The 27,377-nt window shown below is 41.2% G+C and overlaps 1 protein-coding gene across 2 annotated transcripts in view; it reads right to left on the reverse strand.

Annotated features, from left to right (window-relative positions):
* Positions 1 to 27,377, reverse strand: part of LOC108506711 (BMP/retinoic acid-inducible neural-specific protein 3) — a 159,408-nt gene that overhangs the window by 6,918 nt on the left and 125,113 nt on the right. For both annotated transcript variants that reach the window (XM_017834046.1, XM_017834047.1), the window contains exon 7: positions 18,706 to 18,928. In XM_017834046.1, coding sequence (XP_017689535.1) covers positions 18,706 to 18,928 — 223 coding nt within the window. The remainder of the gene's footprint in view (positions 1 to 18,705; positions 18,929 to 27,377) is intronic.

A 27,377-nucleotide genomic window follows, 5' to 3' on the forward strand; every position in this document is an offset into this window, starting at 1 on the left:
AGAAATAGAAATAGAAATAGAAATAGAAATAGAAATAGAAATAGAAATAGAAATAGAAATAGAAATAGAAATAGAAATAGAAATAGAAATAGGCTGTAGGATGTGCTCACAGAGGTTTTGGAGCTGTGGGATGAGGAGGAGGAGGACTGGAGGAGGTAACTGCAGAGCCACCAGCTAAAATACAAGTCTGGAGCTTTAATATTCCCTCTGTCCTGCAGAGGGTTTCCTACTGTGCCCAGTGAATAGCAGTGAATAACAAGAAATAGCCACAAAAATAGCACTCATGCCCTCAGGCAAACATATCATCCATGATGCCTCCTGTTTGTCCAGCACACAATCCATATCCATGGCCTTGGAAGGGATCTTTCACGTGGATTTTGATGGATGAGGTGACTTAGCATTTCTATTAAAGGAGCATTTACGGGGCAGGCAGATTTTGGGGGATCTCTTTCAGCCTGCCTGCCACGGCACCTGGATTCAAGGCATTAAAGCCTCTCCCCTCCTCCCTGGCTGCTGCCACTGGTGGTGCTGCTGAGGGACAGCAAAAGGAACTGGTTTGTCCCTTCACCTCTGCCTCACAATCAATCTCTGCTGGCAAATGGGTTGAGGAGTCCAAATCCACACCTAATCCAGTGTTTCCCACCAGGCTGAGACAGTCAGAATTGACATTACAACAAAGTTAAACTGACCCTGCCCAAATATTTCTCATCTCTTTAATTTCGAACTTAACAGCCAGACACTCATCCCCCAAAAACCCAAACTGTCTGGGATATAAGGAGAGCAAATTAACTTTGGCTTTATATCTGGCAGGAGTTTTACAATCACTGCTGCTTATTGCAATATAGTTCTGTCAAACATTACTATCAGCTTATTGCTCCCTTAATCTATTTAATTTACCTCACCATGGACTTGCTCAAAAAAAAAATGATGGCATTGGTAGAAAACACCCCTTTAACTTGAGAGCATTCATGATCAATCACTTACTTAATACCAATCTGTAACCCTGGGAGAAACCACAGAAGTTGCAGCTCTAGGATGTAATTTTAAAAGTAATTTTAAGAGCACCACCTGTCCTGTAACCGGTAGTATATTGCCAATGTTCCTTATTTACTCAAATATAACTTGACTGAATTCCTTTAATACTCTGTAGCAGTTTCCACTGGCTGTTTTCAGTTTCTATGGGAACACATTCAATTATTATTTTGTCTCACAGGACTGAATTGCTGCATAGACACCCTGTCCACATATGGGTACTTGAACTCCAAATGAAATATCTGTACCCTCGGCTCCAGAAATAAAGGTTTGTTGGGTACTCAAGGACCATTTTGTTTCCCAGCATGAAATGATTGAGCCTGGGGAAGAAAACTTGAAGTGCCACGGCATAATCCTCAGTGCATCCTGCAAAATCCTGCAGGTTGAGGACAGAAAGAACTTCCCAGCTTCTAGTTGAAGCTGATATCAGGGTAAAAATAACTCCTATAAAGAGAGGACAGGGTTGCTATTGGAGAACTGCCTTGCCAAGGGGGTCATTGCTTTCCTACCTCCTGATCTGCAATTTCATTGATCCTTTCTACTTCAAATTTTCTGCTGAAGCTGAGTACGGGTGTTGAGGAGGTTGTTTTATAGACCTTTTGCACTTTGAACTGTGTAATATTGTTCATATTCTTTGTCTTTTATGTTGTGAACCACGAAAATCACAACTATGGTTTTTAGCCAGCTTGTACTCAGCTAACGCTGCTCAGCATGTAAAACATAAACCCATCAGAGGGAGTTCAAAAGCAACACCTCCACTGCCAAGACAATCTCCCACCCTCAAATCCAGGTGTTTTTCCTCCAGGTAATCCTGGAGTCAAGGGTAGTTCTCACGTGCAGGAACAGAAGGCACAAAGCAGGAGAGTGGCTGAATTCTGAGAGCCGATTCCCGTGTCCTCTGCTAAAGCAATCACAATTTGGAATCAGGGAATTTCAGATTAGGAATTAGGAGCAGAATAAGAGCGCTGGACTTCAGATGAAATGGGCACAAGGTGAAGAACAGATGGCTAAAAACACAAAAGCATTTTTGCATCAAAAAAAAGAAAAATAACCTTTCTCAACTGTCTCCTGCTCTGCAGGAAAATTACCTTCTTTTTAGTATTGGAAAGCATTTTTTTATTTTCTCCTTGGCTAATTTTAATTTCTCTTTGTTTGTTTGTTTTCTACTTATTTCTTTATTTTTTATTTATGTATGATCCCTTCGGAGCACAGAGTGACAATAACTTTTATAAACAAAGTGCTAATTATGAACACCTTGTACATAACAGTGACCTCCTCTAAATGTCACTGGGAGATTCATTACTAATGCATAAAAGATGGTCTACAAGCTTTTTCTAGGGAAACTTGGCAAATACTGAGGGAAATATTGTGCTGAGAGATAACCTATTCAAGTTTTAGACTCAGAGCAATTATGGAGTAGCTTCCTCATTTGGGAGGGGAGTGGAAGCATCACACAGAAGGGGATGGATAAAAGATGATTTTTTTTTTCTTTTGTCAGTGACTGGTTCAGACATTGGACACAGCTACAATTCTTTTCCTCCTCGAGCAGAGCTATTCCTCAGAAATGATTGATGGATGAGACTTTCTGCCCCCTAAGGACAGAGACCCAAACAAAGCTCCTTCTCAGGGTCATATGAGGTCACATCACAGTGAACTCAGAGCTACCACTGCATCTTTCCTCTCCAATTAAAAACAGATTGTCCTTAATAGAATCTACAAATGTGAACTAGAGGATCTGTCCTATTTTCTTTTGCAATTTTTTTTTTCTTTGTGACAAGTTTACCCCAACTATTTTCAGCTTTATTGTCCTGACAAGACAGCAAATTCCATTTCCTGCCATCTGCCACTAAATTTGCAATTTTCCACCAGATCTCTAGGTATACAGAAGGGATTTGTTTGTGTTTGTTACTTTAGAGAACTTACTATAGACAGGCAAAATGATTCTTCCATTTTTTTGACTTGGCAAAGCCTCCCCTGATGGTTTGATTTACAAATATTAAAGAAGATGACTAAGATTCTGCTCCTACATCATCTACATTGTGAGGGACTTTGCTGGTTTCCCAGTTTCATCTATTTCTTCAGACTTACAGTTTGGGGTGGGGGTTTTTTGAGATGTGATGATTTTTAAAAGGGATTTTAAAAGGGATTTTAAAAGGGATTTTAAAAGGGATTGGGGTTTTTCTATTCAAGTGGTCTTTTGCATTCCCTATTAACTGTGTGTCTGTTTTTTGATGGATCATTCCATTCAATATCCAAGAATTTGTAGAGACAAGAGGAATTTTGCTGTAGCACTGACACAATTACTCCATACCCGTGGGAAGGTACATTTTCTCCTTCTCTTTACCTTTATTCTTAAATCTCCACATAACTGCTTGTCAAACTTACACCTCCTTGATTTTTTTTTTTCTGCAACAACTGCTTAAAAAATCACAAAGGTTCCTAAAAACCCCCAATTCAACTATTATTGTGATATAATTTTTTAAAGCATAAGGAATAAGAGCATATAGTTTTAACTGTAGATCTCAGTTTGTTAATATGCATTTACATTATTTATCATTCCAATGTTAAGGTTTGTATATCTGCACTATTCCTTCTTGTTGTCAGGAAAAACTATGTATCACCAATTATTATTCATCTCCTTCTGACCTGCCAAGTATTTCTTATTAAACTTAAGTTTCTCTTTAAGCAGGATCCATCCTTTTAAGAAATTCAGGAGCACAGAAGTGGCACTGCAATAATAATATAATATATAATGGCCAGTCTTCGCGAGCGAAGATTTGGGAAAGGTCATTAACCTTTCGAGCCTGCGCAGTGGATTTTTTAGGTGAGACACAGCTTGCGCTGAACTGAGCCCACCCTTTAATCCTGAGGTTCATCTGCCGGGGCCGAGTGAAACTCGGACAGTGGCAGTGAGGGTCTCAGAACGTAGGTTTGTTTAGAGTGACCTTCTCTTAGATGGATTGCCTCACAGGGCTAACGAGCTCCATCTGCCCAGGGGGCCGGGAATCGAACCCAGGTCGCAGCGGTGAGAGTCCTGCACCCTAACCACTAGACCACCAGAGGCCCCGGCACTGCAATAATATGTGGAAAATAACAGCAGTTTTCAGTGTTTAGCTTTAGTTAAGCACACCCTCATTCCCTGGGAAAGGTGTGCAATACCATATGCTTACAAACAAACAGCTGCAAAAAGCAGATTTTTCGTAGAAAAGTAGGCAGTTTAAAATACATTTAACATTTTCTCTTATTCATTCACTTAAAGTGTATGTAACATACCCATGACAAATTAAAAATTAGTACAGGAAAGTCACATCTGAGCCCATGACTGTGGCTGGTTTGGTCCTTAACATCCAGAAATGTGGATTTAATGAGTACTATTCTTTTACTAAAAATAAGGGTTTTTTTTAAAAAAAACTAAAGTCCTGCTCAATAAATTTTGTGTAAAGAAAATTCAGACATTTTTAAATTGCTTGTTGTTAATATTCTTTGTATCTTTTTGGTACCTGCCAGGCTGAGAGTGAGCTGTTGTGCAGATCGATACAATTGCTGCTGCACAATCAGCCTGAATCCTTCTAGCTATGGAAATTAAATTAATTCAATTAAAGTATTAATATTAAATAAATAAATAAATAAATAAATAAATAAAGGAAATTAAAGTATTAATATTTAATTATTGGTAACCTTATACAGTCTCACAAAGAAGAGTAAAAAGGAATGGCAAAGAACTTAAGTGATGAGAAATTTCTCTTCCTGTGACTCAACTGGTCACAAATAGCAGGATCTTTGCAAAAAAGACTATGAATCAAGGAAAAATTGATTTATTTTTTTTTATTGAAAGGCATTTTAATTTAAATAGTCATTTTAAAGGAGGACTCTCATTCTTATGCCATGATATCAGTGGATATCCAGTCCCACAGACACCCTGGGCGTGTCTTCAGGCTCAGACACGTTCCTTAAAAGCACAGAGGCACCTTCTGCACGCTCTCACCATGGCTTTGTGTCTCATGTCCAGCTGTGAAGAGCGTGATGCTGGTACCCCCCACCCCAGGCAGGACCTTCACCTCTCCACAGTGCCCCCGGGGCCACAGGAGTTCAGCAGATGTCCTCTTCACATATTCCCAAATATTTACACCTCTTCCAATACTTTTATGATGACCCCAATGTTCCCTAAACAACCTTCCAGCTGTTTATATTCACCCTCGAAGGGTGAATTCCACAGAGGAATTCAGTTCCTCTGCAGTGCATTTCCTTTGTGAGAACTCCAGTCATCATGTAACTATTCACAAGTGCTAGGCTACAATAATCTACTTTTATGGGAGTTTGGAAGATGAATATAAAATAACATAATCCCCAGCTGTGCTGTTATGTGCAAAGCCATCCCATTAATCACACTCAGTTTTACTTTACAGCTTTAAAAGTATGCAAAGTGTTGCTGCCATTCAGGTGCCTCAGCGCTGGCAGTTGCACACCTTAGCTGCATTTTAAAAGCTATCTTCTCAAGAAATTAAGCACTCAATCTTTTCCCTTCCTCCAGTGGAGATGTTAATTCAGCACCTCCTGGTGTCAACAACATACACAGAACAGCCTGGAAATCTGGGCAAGCAAATGAAACCCCAGCAGTGTGCCAGCTTCCAGACCTGAACATGAAGTGTCAACCACAGTAAAAAAAAAAACAACCAAACAACACCACACATAGGTCAATTATTTTGTTTCTTTAAAGATCATCTGAACTGATTTAGGATCTGGACTTTCCCATGAGGGCACTGAGCACAAATAACAGTAGGTGGTAAACCTACACCAGTGTGGGCAGAAAAGACTGGATTATCTGGGCTTTAAAAGAATGAATCCGTGCTAGGCTGATATTGCCAATAAAGAAATGAAGCTGTGGCTGCCCCTGGATCCCTGGAAGTGTCCAAGGCCAGGTTGGACAGGGCTTGGAGCAACCTGGGCTGGTAGGTGTCCCTGCCCATGGTAGGGGGTGGCACTGGATGGGCTTGAAGGTCCCTTCCAACCCAAACCATTCTGGAATTCCAAAACACAGCCTTTTCTTCCAAAGTACGGGAAGTTCTCTGACTCAGAGGGATCAATCTGCAATGTACCTGCTAAAACAAAGCCTATTCAAGTGTAAAAGCAGAAACCACACCAGGGCACTTTTATAAAATTCGTGGGGATGGATTTAGGAAATAATTTCCTTTTGGGCTTTTTTTTGTTGCCTTTTTTTTTTTTAAGAGGCAAACTTCTGTGAATTTTAATTTGTGCGCTCAAGAAGTTTTTCCTTGACAATTTTAAAGTAAAATTGTACAGTTTTGTTGGAGAGAGAGTGCTGCAAATGCTCTCCTTAATTTTATTCATTAAATTTCAGTAAACACGTGAATATGACTTTGTGTCTGCAGAGTTTTATTTTTTTATACCTGTGATTAGGGCTGATGATCTGCAAACATTGCAGGGAATTTCCAGTTATGTTTACTAGGAGGGGTAGACGTTTAAAGCAGGAATTAAATAAAAACACTGTGAATTTCACAGCCATAGAACAACAGTTCCATTTCACTGTCACCATCACACACAGGGTATCAAGGATGTGGTGAATGCTCTTGCAAACTTCAAAGGTGAAACAGATTAAAAGAGGGTTTTTTCCGTAAATTAGATTTGAAAGCTCGTGTGAGATCTGTGATCCCACAGACTATGAGACTTGCAGTGTCATGGATTTCACAATTGCATGGCACCATTCAGCTGAATTTGTCTATAGAGCTCTATAACCAGATGACTGCCTGCCATTCAGCAAAAAAAAAAAAAAAAAAAAAAAAAACCACAAAAAAACCCAAAAAGGAACAGGCTCTGGAGTCATCACTTGCCAAGATTCACAGGTGCCTCCTGCAGAAACCCTCTTTACAAAGCTCCCCTCCTCAGTGTCGGGACACTAACCTCTATTCAAGCACAGAGAAATTCTGCCTTTCACGGACAGAGGGTCTATTTTTGTCTTTGAAGTTAATCCAACCCAAAGCTGCAGCAGCGCTTGGAAGCCCAGATGCAGTTATTCTGCACGGACTTCCTCTAAATATTCACGGCCACAGACTCGTTTCCCTGCTTCTGCCATTCCCAGCCGAGGATTGTGGCTTTTAGGAACTTTTGCTCGTCTCTGAAGAGAAGTGTTTGCTGTGCCACAGTCGATGTGACACCCAAATGTGGCTGCAGAGAGAGGAGCAGTTGGCAGAGGCAGCAGATGGCCGGCAAGAAGAAATAAAAAATCACTTAAATGTCGAACAACCTCATACCAGTGAAAAGACTCATTAAACCGCGGGCTGGGCTCAGCAAGATAAAACTGCTGCTCGAGTGTTTCTGCCGTGCAGGGAGGGCTGAGCTGATGGGACAGAAAGTCTCCTGCTGGCTGGGGATTTGCTGCCCTGGGCTGTGCTCAGAGCTGGCTGAAGTGGGCAGCCCCGTCAGAAGTTTCATGCCCTGCCCGGTGCCCTGCCCACCCACCCCCCGGGCACATTTGCCACCTGCCCGGTTTGTATTTATGGCCCTCCCAGCCCGGTGGTGCTGCTGCAGAACCTGAAGCATCTCCGCAGATGGTGAGCCATCAGCTCACATCACAGAAATCATCACTTACTGGGCCCGGGCTTTTCCAAAATGAAGGCAGCTCTGTTCAAAAATCCGTGGAACAATAGAGGCACAATTTCAAGGGCAGGGTGCCTTTGGGTTCTTCTATGGTCACTTAAAGAGCTGGTTAGGATTTCCTCTCAACTAACAAGGAGCAGTTTCTCTCATTTGGGATACTAAAAAAAAAAAAAAAACAAACCCACTACAAACTAATAAATGTTTAAGATAAAAACCCTGAGCTTAGATTCTATTGAAAATATCATTGTTTAAAACAAGGAAGGAGAGTCTTTGCATAAACTCTGTTCATTATATTTCCAATGTTGAGAGAGATTCCCAGTTGCTTTTTAGAGGGAAATGCATTTCAAAAAGCTAATTTCGTTCCAAATTTCTTTTTTGAAAACACACTTTTTTGTATATATTTTTGTGTATATTAATTTTAATTAATGCTACAAATCCCGATGTTGGCTGTACTTTTATGGAACAGGAGAGGTTTGAAGGTATGTTGAGGTTATTCCTGTCCTATGGGTAGGACAGGAACTAATTATCTAAGAATTTGAATGCCCAAAAAGCCAGACAGGAAAATAAAAAGAACTGAAGTAGAAACTTCGGTTTTGTTTTATAACAAAAACCTGGAGAAAATAAATTTTAGGGTACATGTGGCAGCAGGTTCACAATGGGGCAAGAAAGCTTTCCTTTCAATAGAGATTGTAATTACATTTGTGATTTCTTGAGTTTTAAACAAATAATTTATTATTGCAAAGTAAGCAAAGAGAAGGTGATTCTGGGTGGACTTCAGAGAAGGGTTTTTTTTGTTTGATTCATCTTCTTATTTTAATATCTTGACAGTTGAGAGAAGTCAGTCATTAAAGGTAATAAAATATAACTATATTAGAAAATTAGCAAGTGTCACCTTTTGTCTGGAGTGCCAACAAATTTTATTACTTCTGCTCCTTGCAATATATAAGTCCTTTATTTTATACTTATCATCATCTATCGTTTCAGAGATGGGTTTCTAGAACCCTGATAATATTCTGACCAGGATAAATTCCTTACAAATTAATTGGAATTAATTCCTTCTGCAGCTGTGCTCTATCATCTGCTACTTAAGGGTTTTTTTAATGATCTGGGGACGTCCATTTTAAACTATTGTATTGATTGTATCTCGATAATGTGTCTCAGAGCTCAAAAAAAGGGGTAAACAGGTGATAAATTCTGAGTCAGCCACACGGGGTAGATCCCATGGGATCCCAGGATGGGATTTCTCTGATTCCTTCATGTGAATTCTGACACCTTCCTCTGAGAAACCCTTCTTGCCATTCCCTCAGCCAGGTGTGGGCTGAAGCCAAGGCACTCTGATGTCTTAGACATTGATTTTCTCCTTGTCATTGTTGGTTGTGCAGTTGTAGAACATGGACACAACTGTTTAATTCCAAAATCCTGGTCAGGACGTGAATGTGGGGGGAAGGAAGCTTGACAGCAAGGCAATCTTGTTTTCATTTCAAATGTTGCTTTAAGGTCCTGATCTTCACTTGTTGGTTCAATAAAACTTCATTTGCATTCTCTCAGCCTGAAGCTTTCCTGTTTTCTGCCTACAAAAATACTTGAAAATTTCATTTTTATAAAGGATGTTACTTATAACATGGTGCTTTATGTTCATTTTCTGTGGTACATTTATGGCACTTCTCCAAAAGAATAAAAACCTTGAGAATTATCTGGGGGGAATTTGCTACAATAACAATTTATGGAACGTCCCAAGGATTTATTTTTTTTTTCCTTTCCAGGACCATATAAACATATGATCAAAGTTTACACATCAATATGATAATGAGTTTTTAGATACTAAAAACACCCATCACAGCTAATGATTGTACTGACAATTAGCATTTCTAAGGGACAACTTGTGTCACACAGATTTTCTACTCTCTTGTTTGCTTAGTCTGAAAGGAACTGATCCTGTTGCAGGCACAAGCAACTCGGTCCACCCAAAGAAGGACAGCAGAACCTACTCTTGAAAGTTTTCTAACTCTAATATTCAAAGAATCAGAGAACTGTAAAGGTTAGAAGAGACCTCTCTGATCATCAAGTCCAACTGCCACAGAGATACCACCCAGATTAAGATCTGAGAATCTGTTTCTTATTAAACACTTGGAATATCTTTTCAGACACAGAAATATCTGTTGTTTATAGTTGTGTTGGAAGGGGCTTGGAGCCCAGGGTGCTCCAAGATCCAGGATGTCCCTCTGGTGTCCTTGCCTGACCTCCAGCTGCGTCTGTGGTGTCTGTGGTCACAAAGCTCCAAGGTGGTGCTGTCTGGAGGGGCTCCTGGCCATCCCGTCACATGCCAGGGCTGCACAGACAGATGGTCATCAGACCAGGAGCAAACAGAAGCTGCCAAGCCCAGAAATGTGTGCCAGGATCTCTCCACGTGTCAAGTAATTATTTTTAAGCGTAGACTTCCAAGCCTTGTGAGTCACCCCAGTGCTGGCTCTGGTGCTGGCTCTGCAAATGATTCATGTGGATAGGTGATTAAGATATCTTTAAATTTGGCCTGAGGGAAAGTCCTTTGCAGCACTTTGGTCACAGTAAAAGCCAAAAGGCTAAAAGCAAGACCTTCAGTACTGTGGATCTACACTGGGGATTAAATGTGCTGAATACTTTATAGCTGAAATTCTGTGGCAGCTTTTTCTTAACCCAGGTTTTTTTGGTTTGGGGTTTTTTTTTTTTTTTTTTTTTTTTTTTTTGTAATGCCACATATCTACAAAATAAAATATTATTTTAAGCTCCTCCTGTTTAATTTTCTTCAAATTTTCAGACTCCGGTACAAAATTTGTCCGGGGGAAAAAAAAAAAAAAAAGACAGTTTAGACATTTGGGTTGGAAACAACCTCCTGTTGTGGAAGGAACAGAGGCAATTTGCAGTGGTAGTGAATTAGTTACAGCAGTAGTACAGCAGATATGAAATAAATGGATACTCCAGATACTGTTTCACGAGGGAGAAGGAGGAACAAAGCCCAACTTTCTGCTTCTCAGAACTGGACTGTACAGAGGAAATTCGCTTTTCAACAGAATATGTGATTTCCCTTCTTATAACCCTGTTACTCTTAGAAACAAGCCCACAGGAAAGTCATGACATTACTTCCTTGAGTCCTGTTCTGCTGTTGCACTTCTGTGCACTGTGTCCTTCCAAACGCCCAAATATCCAGCAGTGATATAAATGCCTGGGCAAGGCGAGTCCCATCTGCTGTGCCAACGTTTGGGCCTTTTACAGGATAGACTGTTTGCCACTGCACTAGTGTTTAGAGACTCAGAAATGAGGTTTTAGTATTGCAAGCCTCAGAACAAGGTGTAATACAGCACCCTGCAGTATTGAATCAATATCACAGCAGATCAGACTACACCTGTAGGACTTCTTTCCTGTCAGGTGATTCCTACCGAGATGATTTTCTCTTTTGAGAAAGGGACAAAATGTAAACCACAATTGCTACAGCACTGCACTGGTAAGTATTTTATAGTTTAAAAGGGCAAAACGTGGCGTGGAAATGTGACTTAATTCCACATATTGCACAGATGGTGTTTCCAGAGCATGGGAGCAGGAATGCTCCTGCCCTGTGAAATTAACATAAAGTGTCTCCTCTTTTCACAGCACCTTCTGATGTGCTGAAATTACTTCGTTCTAACGTTGCTATTCATCAGAAACATCAAAAGTGACGTTGTGGGCAGGCTGGAAACATTTTCACGTGTAGCAGGTGGTCAAGAACAGCCTCTTTGAGCGCGTAGTAAAGTGCTGCAACATCAGGAAACCAAATCTCCTCGAGAGGAATTTCCTACAAGGACAGAGGCCAAGAGCAGCTGCCCCATGTACACACAGCTCCTAAACCACGTGTGAAAACACACACATACACAAGAGTTTATCTCCTCTTCTCGCTGTTATCAGCCCTGTTATTTGCAGGGCTCTGGATCATAGTTTTATGTGTGTCACGTTAGTTTTAAATAACTCTAATCCCCAATCCAATTAAAGGTATCACCTCAAAGCAGATCACTTGATTTCCTCTGAGAACAGACGCTGACTTATTATTCGTGTCAGTAAAGCAACCACTGCCAAACTGACCTTCATTTATGTCACACACTTTCATCTTATCACCTCCCTCTTCCGTGGCACACGACTTTCAGATGTGCACCTGGGGTGGCAGATCCAAGCCAGATTTCCACAGGAGGGGCATTCCTTTACACTGAAACTTGGAAATCCACTTTTAACTCCTAAATGAAGTTTCTTAACTGGAGCATTAACAATAATTATTATTAAATATACTATAGTAACAAAATCTATTATTATTATTATTATTATTATTATTATTATTATTATTATTATTATTATTATTATTATTATTATTATTATTATTATTATTATTATTATTTCTTTGTTCTTTCCTGGAACGGTTTTTGTTCAGAAACATCTCAATGGCCCTTTGTACTTTATTAAAAGATGTTCAAAAACCAGACGAAATATTGGTTTTTCAGTACCTCTTGTTCAGAAGCATCATCTACACCAGAGGAGCTTTTGCTGCCTTACACCCCCTTTCCATAACAATTTTCATCCAGACTCACTGCTCACTCTCATTCCAGCAGCCTGTTAAGTGATGGATAATTAGATTTATTTTTTTTTCTCTTACATCCAATGCCACAAATGTGCTTTGAGAATAAAACTCTCTGCGTGATGCACTGTGAAATTTTCACATCTTGAACCCTGGTGGAAGGTTTTATTCCTTACTAATTTTGTGCCTGTGAATCAATTACACTCACAGCAAAGCAATCCACAGTAGCTGATAACCAGCTCTGGGACGTAAGGAACTAATCCTGGGTTACATCCTGAGGGAATGGGATTAATCTGCGCTATCCTTTTTATTTTTTATGCATTTTGTTCTGAAACATTCCAAAGGAAACAGGTTTCAAGGCCTCAACATTCTTCTGGACCGTGTTACAGATGCTGTAAAAAAGTCATCCATTTTAAATGTTTTTCTGCACATGGACTGAAGGGAACACTAAGATACAAGTCCCTTCTCTGACGTGTTTTTAGAGTATTCAGGCCCTGTTGCCCTTCTAGGGCACGTGAAATTTTTGCTCTGTGAAATTCAAAATGAAGAGAAAAATGAGAAAACGTAAATTCCTGGCTCTTCCTCCTGTCATAGCTGCCTGTGGTGCATTCTGTGGGAAATTCCAAAATAAAAATCTGGTTTTAAAAAGCAGGATTCTTTCTGAAGCTCTTCTGTTTGATGGGGCTGTTCACTGCCTCCAGTGATGAACTCCTTCTAAGTCTGCATCAGCTTCAGAGTATGTTCCTTAAAAAAAATAACCTTTGTGGAGACAAGGACATGCTTCAAACATAAGGTTGCCAAGAATGACTTTTCTTTCAGAAAGAAAGTTTTTTATATATTAAAATAATTTAATTTTTTTTTTAATTATTAAGGAGTTTTGTCTGTATTTATTGTCAGCTTCTGTTTACAGAATAAGATCCTTTAAATATCTGGTTGGACTATTGGTAGAACCACCCCCTTCACTGTAAATTAGATGGTAATATTGAGCATCCAGACTTTTCAAAAATTCAAATACCAACAGTTTATTCAAGACTTCATGCTTTTGTGTGCACGTGTCATACCTTGGTCTTTTAAGATGGAAATTCTTATTTACTTAAGATAACCTTCACTTGCAGTTTGTTGCAGCAGGTTTTCACTTTGTTATTATGCAAGGAAGATGCAAATTTTTTTTTTGCACTGACCTATTGTTGGATTTACATTACGTTTCTCCTTTTAATATTTTTGTTTATGTCTTTATTAAATCACAGTTTGTGCTGATTAAATTTGGCCTCGAGAGATGCTTTTTCATTATGAAGTGATTTAAACTGCATACAGATAAGGTTCCTACACAGAGCAATGCACTGGACTGAGTGCACCCTCTCAAAGGGATGACATTAGTCAAGGAACCCACTGAAATGACACCAAAAAGAGTGAAATCCAGTGCTAGACTGGCACTTCTGAAGGAAGAAATGAAAGCTTCCCCCAGACTTTAATGTCTTTCAGTAGTGTTCGACTGTCAAATCAAATCAGAGGAAATCGTTGCTGTCCTTCCCAAAAAAATATTGGGGAAAGTGAAAATTCTCCTTTCCCACCAAGCCTCTCAGGTGCAGAGATTCCGGTTTTCTCACTTTGGTTCCACGACGTGGGTGGATGTGGGTGCTCTGAGGCACTGCCAGCAGCCCAAGGGTGGCACCAGGTCTGTTCCTGGGATTTTCAGCTTCTCAGCACGTAGTCACCGCCTCTGAAACGAAACCTTGCTGCGGTGTCACCCCAAACAGAAAGAAACCCAACTTTCTCTCCCCACAACAGAGTGCCCAAGGCACAGCCATGACTCTGCTCTACCTCTCCCCGTTGCCACGTGTGACCTGTGCTGACATCCCTGTGGAGTTCAATGACATATTTCCTTATTCCCTTCACTTATTTTGTCTTTGAAAAATGAAAAGGTTCGACCTGCAGGTGATGATGACATGGCACACTCCCAGATGTGCCCCTGCAGCGCTGGTGGAGTCCCAGTGCTCAGCCCAAGCTGTGAGGAGGCTTTCCCTTCACAGGCAGCAAAGCCTGTAATAGAACATCACTTTCTGACCTCCCTTGAGAAAGATGCTGCTGGAAGGGAGAGCTTGGACTAACATAAGGACCAGGATAGTCCTTTTCTCAGGGCAGGAGCACCTGACAACAGACACCACGTGCAAACTCTTTCCCAAGATTAATAATTGATCCCTGTTGAGTTCCAAAATACGATATCTGCAGGAAGAAATTTGAATGGTCTCTGCAGAAGGCCATGGGGAACAGAAGATGGAAAAACCCCTTTTCACAGAGCTCATCTCTGTGGGCTCTTCCTGCCTTCTTGAACAGGATGTAAAAAGGCTCCTTACAGGATGTTATCACGTGCCCTGCCCGAGCCAGAGAATCTACATCCTGATCTCAGCAGACCTCTGCATAAAACCCACTGTGTTCCCCCCTTTGCATGTGTATACTCTGTATCCCTGGCATCCTGTGGACCCAATACCTAACCCCCCTGTAAAATCCCCCAAGATAAAGTAGGGTTTTTCCCATAAGGTAACTCCTAAGACCCCAAGATGTATTAACCTCGGTTTTCCCCTCATGTCACCCTCGTGAAACCCCCCGATTTTCATACCATGAATATGTAACCCCCCCCGTTAAATACGTAAGCCCTAAACCCTTTAAATATAAAGTTTTACGTCCAATAAAGGATTCCAGTTTTCTTGCCTCCCTGGGATCCTCACAGCTTCATTGACCTTTGCAGTTCCTCACACCGCTCCAACACCCCTCCCACTGCATTCCCCAGCACCTCCGGGCTCCTGCCAAGCACACTGAGCCCCTTTCCACCCACCCCGCTGCCCACAACTGCGGCAGGAGCTGGCCATCTAGTGGAACGACAACTGCTGCATGAGGTGACCTCTGGCCAAGAAAACCCGGTGACACTGCAGGTTTGTCAGGCTGATGTGTCAGTGCGACGAGAACACGCCGGTAACGAGCACTCCAGCCTCAAATTCACGGAGGCAGCAGCTCATCCTGGCGCTGTTACCCCGCACAACGAGTTTCTTTTATTTTTATATTTTTTTTTAATCTTGTTTTTCTCTTTATCACTCAGAACAGAACGTTTGATCACTCCGTCCCTCCGCACGAGAGACGGGAACGGGTTTACCTGCGCAGCAAATTCCCTGCTCCTTGCTGGCTTTGAATTTTCAGTTGGGGTTTTTCGTTGAGCTCAGGCAACCACTAAATACTGCACTGATTACAGAAAAGGATTCATTAATTCAGGTGAATTTTAAGAGTTACATTCAGCAGTGCCATAATGGTTTATAATGGAAATCTACGGACTTTTGATGGATCTTGGCGTGATTTGACTTTCAGGAAAAAGAACACGTTAATGAGAGCAAGTTTAAAAGCTGGGCAGAACATCTGGAGCTTGAAAGGATTTGCAATTAACAGAATAAAACAAAAATACTAATCCCGTTCCCAACCCCACTGTACACAAAACTGCTGCAGTAAATTGCTCTGAGCACAAGCAGAAACTGAAAGAAAACTATTTATACTTTATTCCAGCTGAAGAACATGAACTGTTTCAAAAATGAGACACGGGGAATGGAGTTTCTTTGCTTGCAAGTCAATTGAGACTTTTTTGCTATGAATGACGACATTAGGAGAGGATTCAATGCTATTCTGGTTTCGGGATTGGAAAATTAAAATATTAATGCAATTTAGTCTCATGATTATTAAGTGGCCTGGAACTCAGGAAACATGAAATAAGTTACAAGAATTTCTGTCTAACTCATTAATTAAGTCTCATTTAAAAACAATCAGGCCAACAATTTGGTTTATGTTCAGTTAAAAAGTTTTGTGGCCAGAGAAAAGAGAGAAGAGTACTTTCAGTAATTAATGATAACCTTGACTGTGTGTAGGAGCTCCTCCAAGCATGACCAAACGATTTCTGGCAGACTACACAGATAAACCCCACTAAAACTCAAGCTTCAGCGACAGTTTTCATGAATTACATTAAACTTTTAGGACATACCTCCCAGTTTCATGAGAGAGAAAAATCAACTCTCACTTTTGACATATTCCTTTAAAAATCCTCTGTACATGTCTTTTATTGACTAGTGAAATACAGTGCAAAAGTCAACATCAGCAGAGTTGTTTTTACTCACTGCCAGCACCATGACCTTTATTGAAAACTGAAGCATTGCCTGTTTAATCTGCATCTGAAAAGACAAGTGCCTAAAAAATGCAATTTAAAATAGTATTTATACCTTCATTAGCTCAGTCTAATTTCCCTTTCCATAATAAAATTCACCCTTAACTATCACTAGCAGAGCCCAAACACTAATCTGAAGGAGTTGTTTAGAAAACCTTCTGTTCCAATTCCCCCTTCTTGTTTCTTTGAAGCCCAAAACTACCCGTGGCACACAGAATCATAGACTGGCTTGGGCTGGAAGGAATCTTAAAGATCACGAAGCTGTGGGGTTTTTTTGCTTTTATTTCTATCTTCCCTTAAACACAAAGGAAAAAAAAAATGAGTCCTGGGGTTTGGTTCTCTTCTCACACTCGCTGCCTGCCAAGATGCCTGATTTTACATCCTGAGGGATGGCTCATGTTTCTCCATGGCATGACTCAGGGATTCATTCTCCACTGCATCACCTGCTATTCATTTGCCTGCTTACCTGTTGAGAGGTATCAAAAAATTCAGGACCTTATTTGGGTTAGATGTATTCTCATCCTGAGCAGTATCTGAAAACTCTTCTGCCAATACCCGTGTTTCCTTTCTCCTCCCTATCAGTCTTTTCACCACTGATAATCCTTTAGCCACTCTTTATCTTGGTCCATCAGAGTGGTTTTTTAACCAGGTTTGGACATGAAACCAGTTTCTTTTGACCTTTTCCCCTTGCTTCTCAGTTTAAAGCTCTTCTTATCAGCCATAAAAGCCTGGATGTCAGAAGGCAATTTTCCCAGATAGGCAGATGGAATCCAACTTTGAACACGCTCCCTTTCAGCAAACACATCCCACTGGCTACATATTCCCAAGCCTGCCTTTAACACTGATTTTGAGTCATCTGCTGATCATCATTCCATCATACAACCAACCTCCCTCTGTGCTGACTAGAAAAAAATTAGGAAAATCTCTAAAAAGAGACAATCAACTAAAAAATGGTGGTATTCCTAAGCTAGAGATGCCTTGCAAAATTTAACTGGGATGAAAGTTTGGTGCAATTCCCTGTAAAACAGTCAAACTCACTGCTTTATTGATGGCAGCCAAAGGTTGCCTCACAACCCTGCAGAGGTTGTTTAGGAAGACCTGATTATTTAAACTTATTTTTAATATATTACATTAAATTTTGGTGGGGAAAAAAAAAACAAACTGAGGCTGGGCTGTTTCTTGTGCTTTAAAAAGCTCTGGGTTCCTGCTGAAGTCGTCGCTGGTGAATCATCTCTTTGGCAGGATGCTCATCCAGGCTGTGCCCAAGACACACAGGAGAGGATACTGAAGCACTGCAGTGACTGCACAACCCTTCTGAGCAGAATGTTTTCTAATTATGAAATGACCCTACAAGTGAAAAACACATTTTTTTTTGTTTCAAGCACAAAGCACAACATGTAGAACATGTAGAACATGTAGAACATGGCATGAGAGCCACAACAACTGTCTCCTGAAAGAAGGGGAAGGGCCACCAGCAGGCAAAGAGGAATTGATGGAGCCTGAGCTTGCAATAGATGAAGAGCTGAAAGCAGGGGAGTGTAAAGTAGCCCTGGCAGTTCTGGAACACTGAACCTAAACTAGGTTTCTTTAAAATCAATGGAGACATGTGCTAAATGCAGGAGTTACTGGACTATCCCATGATGCTTGTGCTCAGAAGAACAATGTCCTTAAAAGCTCATTCATTCCACATTTCCTACAGTGTCACTCCACTAATTTCAACAAAGCCATTTTCGACCAGCAATCACCTCTCCCCACTTTATGCTAATGCAGATCTGACTGGCTGCCTTTCAGGAGCTCTGTTTCTAGGAAGGAGTGAAACACTTCTCTTTTCTTTCCTTAGGCATCCTTTCCAACCTAATTCATATCTGGCAAACGAGACAAGAAATCAATTGTGTGCAGTGTACGCTGGATAACGACCCACAGAGGTCCCAAAATAGCCCTGCTCACTCCAGGAGAGGTGCTCAGTGTTCGCTGTGAGAGTGTTTGGCACCGTCACATCTGGCCCAGTGCCACTGAAAACACGGAAAACAGGGGGACCAAGTGGGATGAATCCGTGCGCTCACATGCTTTCGGAGTTGCCCCATGTACTCCACAGCCACAAACAAATGAGGATTTATCCTGACCTTGCCATCATATTTAGGAAAACACAGACAGAGGGATATTGAAAGGTGGGACTCCCCACAACCACAAGGACTGCAGGGTGTGCCTGCGCCATTCCCATGCCCCGAGGAGATTTCGGGGTCAAGAGAGCAGCTGGGATCCCTCAGCATTCCATGGGCTCTCTTACCTCTGCCTTGGCATGCGGATCAGGGGCTGCTTGTGGCACCTCTTGCTGAGGCCAAAGAGCTTGTGCACCGTCCTCTGGGCCTTGAGGAACAACTGCCTCATGCTGTTCTCCAGCTGCTCGTAGCGCCGCTGGAAGTTGGAATCCATCGTCCACAAGTGCATGACAGCAGAGGTGTTCAGGAAGTAGTTCATGGGCAGCCTCTTCATGAATAACTTGAATTCATCTGAAAGAAACAATTAATGACATACCATGGTTATTCTTGCAGCGGAAATGAATGTCTGCTTTGGTTTCTCTTGAGCTAAGTTTTTATAAATTTGATCCTCTGAGATTTTAAGATCGGATGTTTTAACTCTTTCGAAGCTGAAGGGTGACTGCACTTTCGTTGGTGATATTAGAATGAAGCCATTCTAATATCTAATATTCATGTCATTTTTAACCTGATATTAAAGCAAACACAAGCACTTATTCCTAAACCTGGATAATATGAAGATGAAGTAAGAAACAGAGGTTCCTACCTTCAAATCTAAGATCTGAAAGTAAATGCCCATTTAATGATTGATGTATATTGATTCATTTGAAGATCAGAAACTGTTTTAAGTGTATTCCAATACTTAGGAAATGCAAATAAATGTGATTTTACAGGCCATTTCTCTTACATACATGTTATTTCACCTGAGACAAGCCATTAAATCAGACTTTCAAAAACATTTACAATTAAAATGGAGCCTTTCAAAGGATTTTATGATACTTCAGAATTTTATGACACTTCAGGAATGTCCCCATAACTTCTTTTTGACTCCAAAGTGGTGAAAAGGAGCTCTTCAATCACAAGGTCACTGGTACTGGGAACCTGCTCTGCTTTATGATTTGTTCTGGTAGCTCAGTTCACATAAGACATGTGGAGAGAATCTTATTAACAGAAGTTTATTAATCAGTGAGTCTGTTTTCATAAGTAGGATAATTTGCAAGTTGATTTATAACTTCTGAACCCAAATAAATGTTCATTAAAAGGGCTCTAATTACCAGGGGGGGAATATGAGAACAAGTAGCACACTCGAATGCACCTTTATCCCTTTTCCTCCTTGTTTCCATGGATTAGCCCATTTCCCTGTCTGCCCTCCTGCCTCCTGCTCTCCTCCCACCCTTCACAATCCATTTTTTTTCTTTCAGCTTGTTCCTGCAGCAAAGTCACTCATCCCACAGTTTGGCTTTCACCCTGCCAGATGCTCCTTTTGGGTAGTCTGCCCTTCAGCAGACTATGTGAAAAAAAGTGATCCAAGTGCCTGAAGTAGCCTCCCTCTTAAAACTCAAATAATCATAATATTTAACATTGCTGTAATTTTAGGATGCTCGTGGGAGAGGGTTGAGTGGGGAAAATGTCTGCTCACATCAAAGAACACTCCCTTACCATCACTGCTCATAAGTCTTTTGGTTTTACTTCAGCTTTTTTAACATGTTTACACAAAGCAAGCAAAAATGCTTTCTTTTTTTTTAGTGGTGGAGAAGAAACATCTTTTGTAAATAAGCTGTAAAGGCCCTTGGCCACATCCTGAGGGACACGGGGCACGGATGGAACAGAGCAGTCCCACTTTTGCTTTTTCCATTCCTTAATTTTGTCTAAATTGGTTTTAATCCTTCTTGGTCCAACAAGAGTATCTGTTCCTGGCAGCTTAACACTTGGAAAATCTACATTACCAGACAAGCATCTCTGTGAATCTTAGTACAGTTTTGGGAAAACTGGTTGCCTGTATTCTCCTTCCCGGGTGACAATCATGCCTTTCACAGAATTACAGAATAGTTTGGGTTAGAAGGGACCTTTAGGGTCATAAGCAGAGACACCTTCCATTAGATCAGGCTGTTTAGAGCCCCAATCAACCTGACCAGTCTCTGTCTCCTTACACTGCCCTTCCAGTCCTCAATTGCCCTCAGGGTTTGCAGAGAAGATATGAGAGAGGGTCATACCTGTGCTTGTCTGGAGCAACCACAGTCATATTGCCTTGGTAAAGCCTTCCAAGGTTAAAGATTTAATAATTTTAAAAAACTGGTATTTAAAAAAAAATAATAGTAAATAAAGTTAACTGAGCAGACACAAAGTATGTCCTTTGGTTAAGTACAGGTCTGCAGTTTGTAAAAATCAGACAGGTTCTACTAAACTGAGAGGAGTGTGGGGGGGTGTATATATATATGTGCTCTGACACCTTGGGAGGATTAGGTCCCAAAGCCACTCTCCTGACTACCTGTTTTAATCACTAACTTCTCATTTCCCTTCTGCCCCTCTGAGACACTGGGATATCTAACAATAAGCTCCACGAAGCCCAAACAAACCCAGCTCCCTGAAGAGACAACAGGCTCAGAAGATGCCTTTTCAGCTCTCGTGTTGCTGTAATCACTTATTTAAGGAACACTGTCACTTTGCTGTCCCCTGCACTGAGCTCTACAGCCAACAACTCATGGTGTGCAGTGTTTAGGAGTGATAAGGAGGGTTTTACACTCTTCGACTTGCACTGCAACATCATTGCCAATAAGGAAATGTTTCTTTTTCTCCATGTAATAAACATCATCTTTGGCTACCCCTGTGCCCTCTCTGATCCTGTTAATGAGCTCTGTCGTGCAGGTAAAGGAGAGGCAGAGATAAAAGGAGCACTGTTACAGAGTGCCTGCTGCATGCAAAAAAAAAAAAAAAAAAGGAAAGATAATGTGCCCATATCTTAAACAGACACATTTCATGATCTGTGAAACTACAACATGAACTCCTAACACTGAGAGATGATTAAACTATTACACTCTAATCAACACACTGTGCCAGCCATTCCTGAGGATTAACAGCCAGTATTGCAGTCCTGGGGGCCGTAGGAAAGGATACTCCTGAAACACAAAATCATGGAATACCCTGAGCTGAAGGGACCCACAGGGATAACTGAGTGCCACTCCTGGCCCTGCACAGGACACCCAAGAATCCCACCCTGCCACCTGATACCACGAGCAATCAAATTCCTGCACCTGCTCTTTCGTTGTCAGTTTTATATATTCTTAACTGATTGCAAACAAGGTAAAAGTGGTTGGTCAAACAAGTGCATTTTCTGACTGTTTGTGTCTGTTTTTCACGTCCCCCTTTCTGCCGGGTAAATCTTCCTCGTATGAACAGCGTCTGGAGTTTGAAATGGTATCCAGTAGTTCAGGGGGAAAGAATAAATGAGAAATATCATAATGGGGCCAAAGAGTGCTGCTAAAATCAGAAGGGTATCAGACATATTTAGGCTGTGATAAATACCCAGAGCTGCAGGGATGTAACTCACTATTATTTTGGTACCAGAGCAGGCTCAGTGCTCAATGCAGTGATTGATATTCTGCACATGGAGCTGGCAAAGGCCACAAAAACACAGGAAGCCTCATCAAGGGGGTTGATAGTGCTCTGCTACATGGGAAAAAGGGGCCTGCTCTGTGTTGGAAGAGAACCAAGAGAACCTCCTGATTTCTCTGCAGGGAATATTTTGCATACCCCTGGTATTTTACCCCAAGGACTATCCCACCTACAAGACCACGCACACTTCTGGTTTTGTTCCAGCTGAGGTTGGGTGGTTTGTAGAACTTTTCCAGGCTACCAAATGTCTATTTTTTTTTCTTCTTTTTTTTTTTTCCTGTTGGCTCCTATTCTGGCTGAAATTAATGATGACATATGTGCACATGTGAAGAAAAAAAAAAAAGGGGAGGGGAAAATCTAGATATGATTTAGGAGAACGTAAAGCAAAACACAGCTTGAAAATAATCTGCATTTGCTGATATGTTAGGAAAGAAATTGTTTCACTGCAGAGTAAACTGAAAGAAATGTCAGCCACCTTCCCTCAGTCTCCAGAAATGACAGTTTCTGGGAAGATGACATTCCATCAAGTTTTATTCTGCTGTTTAATTTAATGTCATATTCTGATGAGCCTTTTTACCTAAAGTGAAATAATTTAATCTTATGGAGACAAAACCTTTAACATTGGGAATTACAACATAGTTTTCAGTAAATATATAACCCTGTCTAATAGTGGATTACATCACCTACCTAAAATTAATTTTATTTTTTTAAAAAGAATATTCAAAAATTTGGAAAAAGCAGCCTGAAAATAGCTGAAAAAGTTTAAGAATCCCTTGTTGACTGAAACATACTATTCACAACAGGCTTACATGTAGTCTATGTATTTTCTAAAATTTATAAGAATTTGGACTTTAGGGGGTTCTTCCATTTAGCAAAGTTCAGTAAAAGTATGTCTGTAGGAGAAAACCACTTTTCACATCATATTGTGCTGTCAAAATCCACCATTAGACAGCAATTGTAATGGGCTGCTTTGTCATTTCTCTAAATGATGCTTTAACAAAACATTTTTCTCCCTTAAAAATCTATACATCTGTCATTTGTGCATAAATCCTCTGGTTTTAATCGAGTTCTTCCACTTGCTCTAAAGGTGTAAAATTCTGCCCTCACAGTCTAGAAGGGCTATAACACCTCATGGAAAAACTGTTTTGCTTTGGCTCTAACAAAGTGTTACAGGAGGATTAAGGCCAATGGACAAAAATCGACTTTAACAGGGGAGGGTGTGATACTTTGTTGACCAAAGATGATGTTTTGGTAAAATGAGTGTGCTTTGTACAATTTCAAACTCAGCTGAAGTGGATTCACGTTCTTCAGAGCGTTTCATCTTTTCCCTCTCCTAATGAGAATCACTTGCAAATGATCTTTGGAGACTACTGCCTCCAAAGCTGCTGCAGGACACCAGCTCTGCTCTCCAACCACCAGGAGAGGAGCACGTGGGAGTTCAGACTTCCAAGGATCTCCTGCTCCAAGCAGGTCTGACAGCAGCTCAGCTTGCTTGAGCCCAGTCAGGTTTTGGGCTTGGTCCAGTGAGGTTTTGGGAACTGCTGTAATCAAGACTCAACTACCCTCATGGAGAAAACATTTCTCCCTATCCCCAGTGTGAATCTCTCGTTTCAGTTCGTGCCTGTTGCCTCTCAGCACACAGGGCCTGGCTCCCTCTGGATCCCTCCCTGCACACAAGGGGGATGCTCTGAGTCCCCTGAAGTCTCCATGCCCAAGGCTGACCAAACCCTCCTCCTGGGGCCTCTGCTCCAGCCCCCACTTCCCTGGGGACATCACTGACCACCCTCTGGATTGCTGATGCCTTTCCTGCCCTGTGCAGCCCCAAACTGGCTGCAGTATCCCAATGTGGGCTCAGAAGTGCTGAGGCTACTCCCCTCCTTGATCTCCTGGTCCTTCTTCACCTCTTTGGTCCCCCCCAGGACGTGCTGCCCTCGGTACTGTGGGGCCACCACGCTCTCTCCCCCTGACTCGCTGCCCCCAGGAGCTTGGCCAGCTCCAGTGGCTCCCCGGGACGCTCAACCTATTCCACACTCACAGATCCAGGGGTGGAAAAGGAGTCATTTTCCCGGTGCCAGGAGTCACAAGGCTCCTGTTCCCCCACCTGACAGGCTGCACGTGCCCCCTGAAGGAGCACAGACCCCCCAGTCTGTGCAGTGAGGGCTCGTGCTTGGCTCTGCCACCCCCTCTCTTTTCTCCCTCTTCCCCAGGGCTCTGCAGAGGGAATTCTGTTCCCTCTCTGAACAGGGATTCATGAGATGATATTGCAAAGGTAAGGCAGGTGTCTTTCCAGATTCCTGCCTGAGACAGGAAAAACTACTTAAGGAACTTAAACTTTAATTAAAAAAAATAGAATCAGCTGCAGTTTTAGTTCATTTGTGCTGTGCTTTTCCTTTACAGTAACCTGCCTCCTTGTCTGTGTGAATCATTTGCCTACACCTGGTTTTAATACCACTCCAGCCTTCCTTTGGCACAATTCATTCCAAGCCAAAACGAACAGACAGGACTGCATAAGGAAAAGTAGCAACAGTCAGGACCAAGAAGAATATTCAGACCAAAAGCTCTCCTTGAGAAGCACTTTGGAAGTGTCTCCAGTAGCTCCAGCAGTTTATTTACCCACAGGGAAGGTGACACAGAGGAGCAAAGCAAACCATCCAGCCCTGCTCTGTGTCCATCTCAGGGCTGATTGTCTGCTGAGGCTGTAAATTAGCCTATATTTAATATAAATACGGGGTGATTTATCTCACAGGAAAGAATTAATTGCCAATTAATCCCATCTCAAAGCTCAGGGAAACTGCTAGAGCTCCTCGTGTCACCACAAAGACAAACAACCGTGCAAAGAAAAGAAAAAGAAAAGCCATTTTGTGAGAGGATTTTTAGCATTCCAAAATTGTCTTAAATCTTTGGAGGTTTTCTAAAATTCTCCAAATGCATCTAATTCCTCTGAAATCCTCCTAAAGGGAACACTGCAAAGTCTTCCTCTTTTACTTTGCTTTGAATCAGTCAAAATGCTTCATTTTGACAGAACTGAAATTTTTTTATGGTTATGTCAACCTTTAATTTTGTGTTATAAGATAAAAGTTATGAGGTAAAAAAAATGACAAAAATGAATAAACATTGCAAAATGAAGGTCAAAAGCTTTACTGTTTTCTTAAACAAAAAAAACAGAAAAACAAAAAAAAAACCACATAATTTTGCAATTACTGGAAGATTGTTCCTGGTTGTTTGTTTTTTTTTTTCAGAGTAGCTGCCTTAATATTTTATAATATTCTGGATATAAATCTTTATCTCTGCTACAGTGCAACTGCATTTTCTGTTTAGACTACAGAGAAGAGCCTGGCTCTTATTATGTCTTTATAGGGCAGTTAGCACAATAGATCCCAAATTTAATTGTTGCAATTTATTAGAAATAATAACAATAAATTTGCCTGTGGCTCCAGGCAACTGCCCCCTCCTTGGAGCCCTCTGTGGGAGCTGCAATTAGTGTGAGGAGAAAGAATTCTGGGAGGAATGATCTCATAATCCCCCTTTTATCACACTTTTTACTGTCCTGGCTGTGAAAACCTGCAGCTCTCACCGTGTGTGACTGCGGTGTTATCATTCCCCTCCCATAACAAGGCTTTTCAAATTGTAATCAGGGCAATAAATGTGACAGCAAGTCAAATGCCAGTGTCAGCTGTAAATCAAACCACAAAGCTGGTGTCCTGAGAGGATATAAAGCTGTAGGACCCACATTTCCAGGATTGCTGTTCATTAAAGGGCTGCCTCCAAACTGTGTAGGTGTTATTGAAGAGATTTATAAAAGATAGATGTTTTTAAAAACATCCTTCCATGATTCAAAAGCCCCGGGGAGAACAAAGTCCTAAAATGAACATATATTTGTTTTTATGTTGCCGTGAATTTTAGTTCTTCGTGATGCATTACTCAATTTGTCAAAGAAGTGGCAGCTGTTTTCCAAGAAATATACGTTGGAAAATAATCCAACTCAAAGAAGGAGAAGACTGCAGCTTGAAACAACTTTCTTTCTTGATAGAAGAGATAGTAAATCTGAATTTTCCTTCCCCTTCCCCCCTTGTTAAGCTAAATTAGTCAGCTCCCCCGATAATTAAAATGTTTCCTTCTCCAAAGCAAAGGATTTCTACTTTAAATTTCCTGAAGGACACAGGGAAGGAAGGAAACGTATGTATGTTATTTTCCAACCTTAATGATTCTCTGATCCTATGACATATGTTACATGTGTTATATACATACGCACGTGTGCATATATATGTATATTCCACAGTTAATGCAGGTAGTGTCAACCCGTGAGAGGAACAGGAAACCACAAATCCTCCCCTTGCAAGCTTTGAAACTCTCCTGGTGCCAAATGAAGGTGAAAAAATGGCAGAGTTGAAATTGGTAGTAAAACCAGAATATCATCCTGTAAATTGTGGATTAATTCAGAAGTTCTGCTGGGCAGCAGCAAACAACCTTCCCTGGGCTCTGCTACGAGCTGGAAGGACTCACATTTCCTATAATCAAGTGACTCGCTTCTTATTCTCAATATAAATATGACCTTGGCAGCAAGCTGACTTTTCAGAAGCCAAAAAGCCAGACTCCAACAGCTGTCCCTGTAAATCCCAGGATTTGAAGGACGTCCCCTTCATCCTGTCAGGTTTTCTTTCGGGTGTGAATTTGGCTCATCTCTCTTTTAAAAATGTTTCTATCACTACCCTTCAAAGTGATGTTCCTTGGGATTCACACTAAGCTTTCAAGAAAGAGGTCTCAAAAAATGTATCTATGGGTTATTTTGGATTTTTTTTTTTTTTTTGTAAACACTTTGATGATTTCAGTATTGTTTCTAAGTAGTCCTGCAGCTGGGATGTTCCAGTGTCTATCATTATCTCTCTGCAGAACTATAAATGCACTCAGTGCATAAGATGTAATTCTTTTGAGTAGGCATAACTTCTGTCAGTCCAAAATTTACCTCCATCACTCTGGGAACTCCTGCAGTTTGCGAACTGGGAAGGGTAAATAAACATGTAATGATTCACAGAAGGATAGATGAGGGAAGAGAATGAGCGAAACTGAAAAGTGTTCTTGGAAAACACATTGAAGTAAATAAGCAGTGTTAAGCTGTTCCGGGAGAAGATTTAAGGTGCTATGAATCAGAACAGACAACACTGCCCTGGAAGAAAAGAGAGGCCACAGAGTGACATCACTCTTAATAAAGCAAGCCCAAAGCTGCCAAGGCAGATTGGAATTCCACCAAGAATGAGGGGGTTTTGTCACTAGCTTTGAAGGGAATTACATTATGTCCTGTACATGGTGGACA

Source organism: Lepidothrix coronata, unplaced genomic scaffold (assembly GCF_001604755.1).
Source record: "Lepidothrix coronata isolate B3197 unplaced genomic scaffold, Lepidothrix_coronata-1.0 Scaffold228, whole genome shotgun sequence".
In the NCBI taxonomy this organism is placed as follows: domain Eukaryota; kingdom Metazoa; phylum Chordata; class Aves; order Passeriformes; family Pipridae; genus Lepidothrix; species Lepidothrix coronata.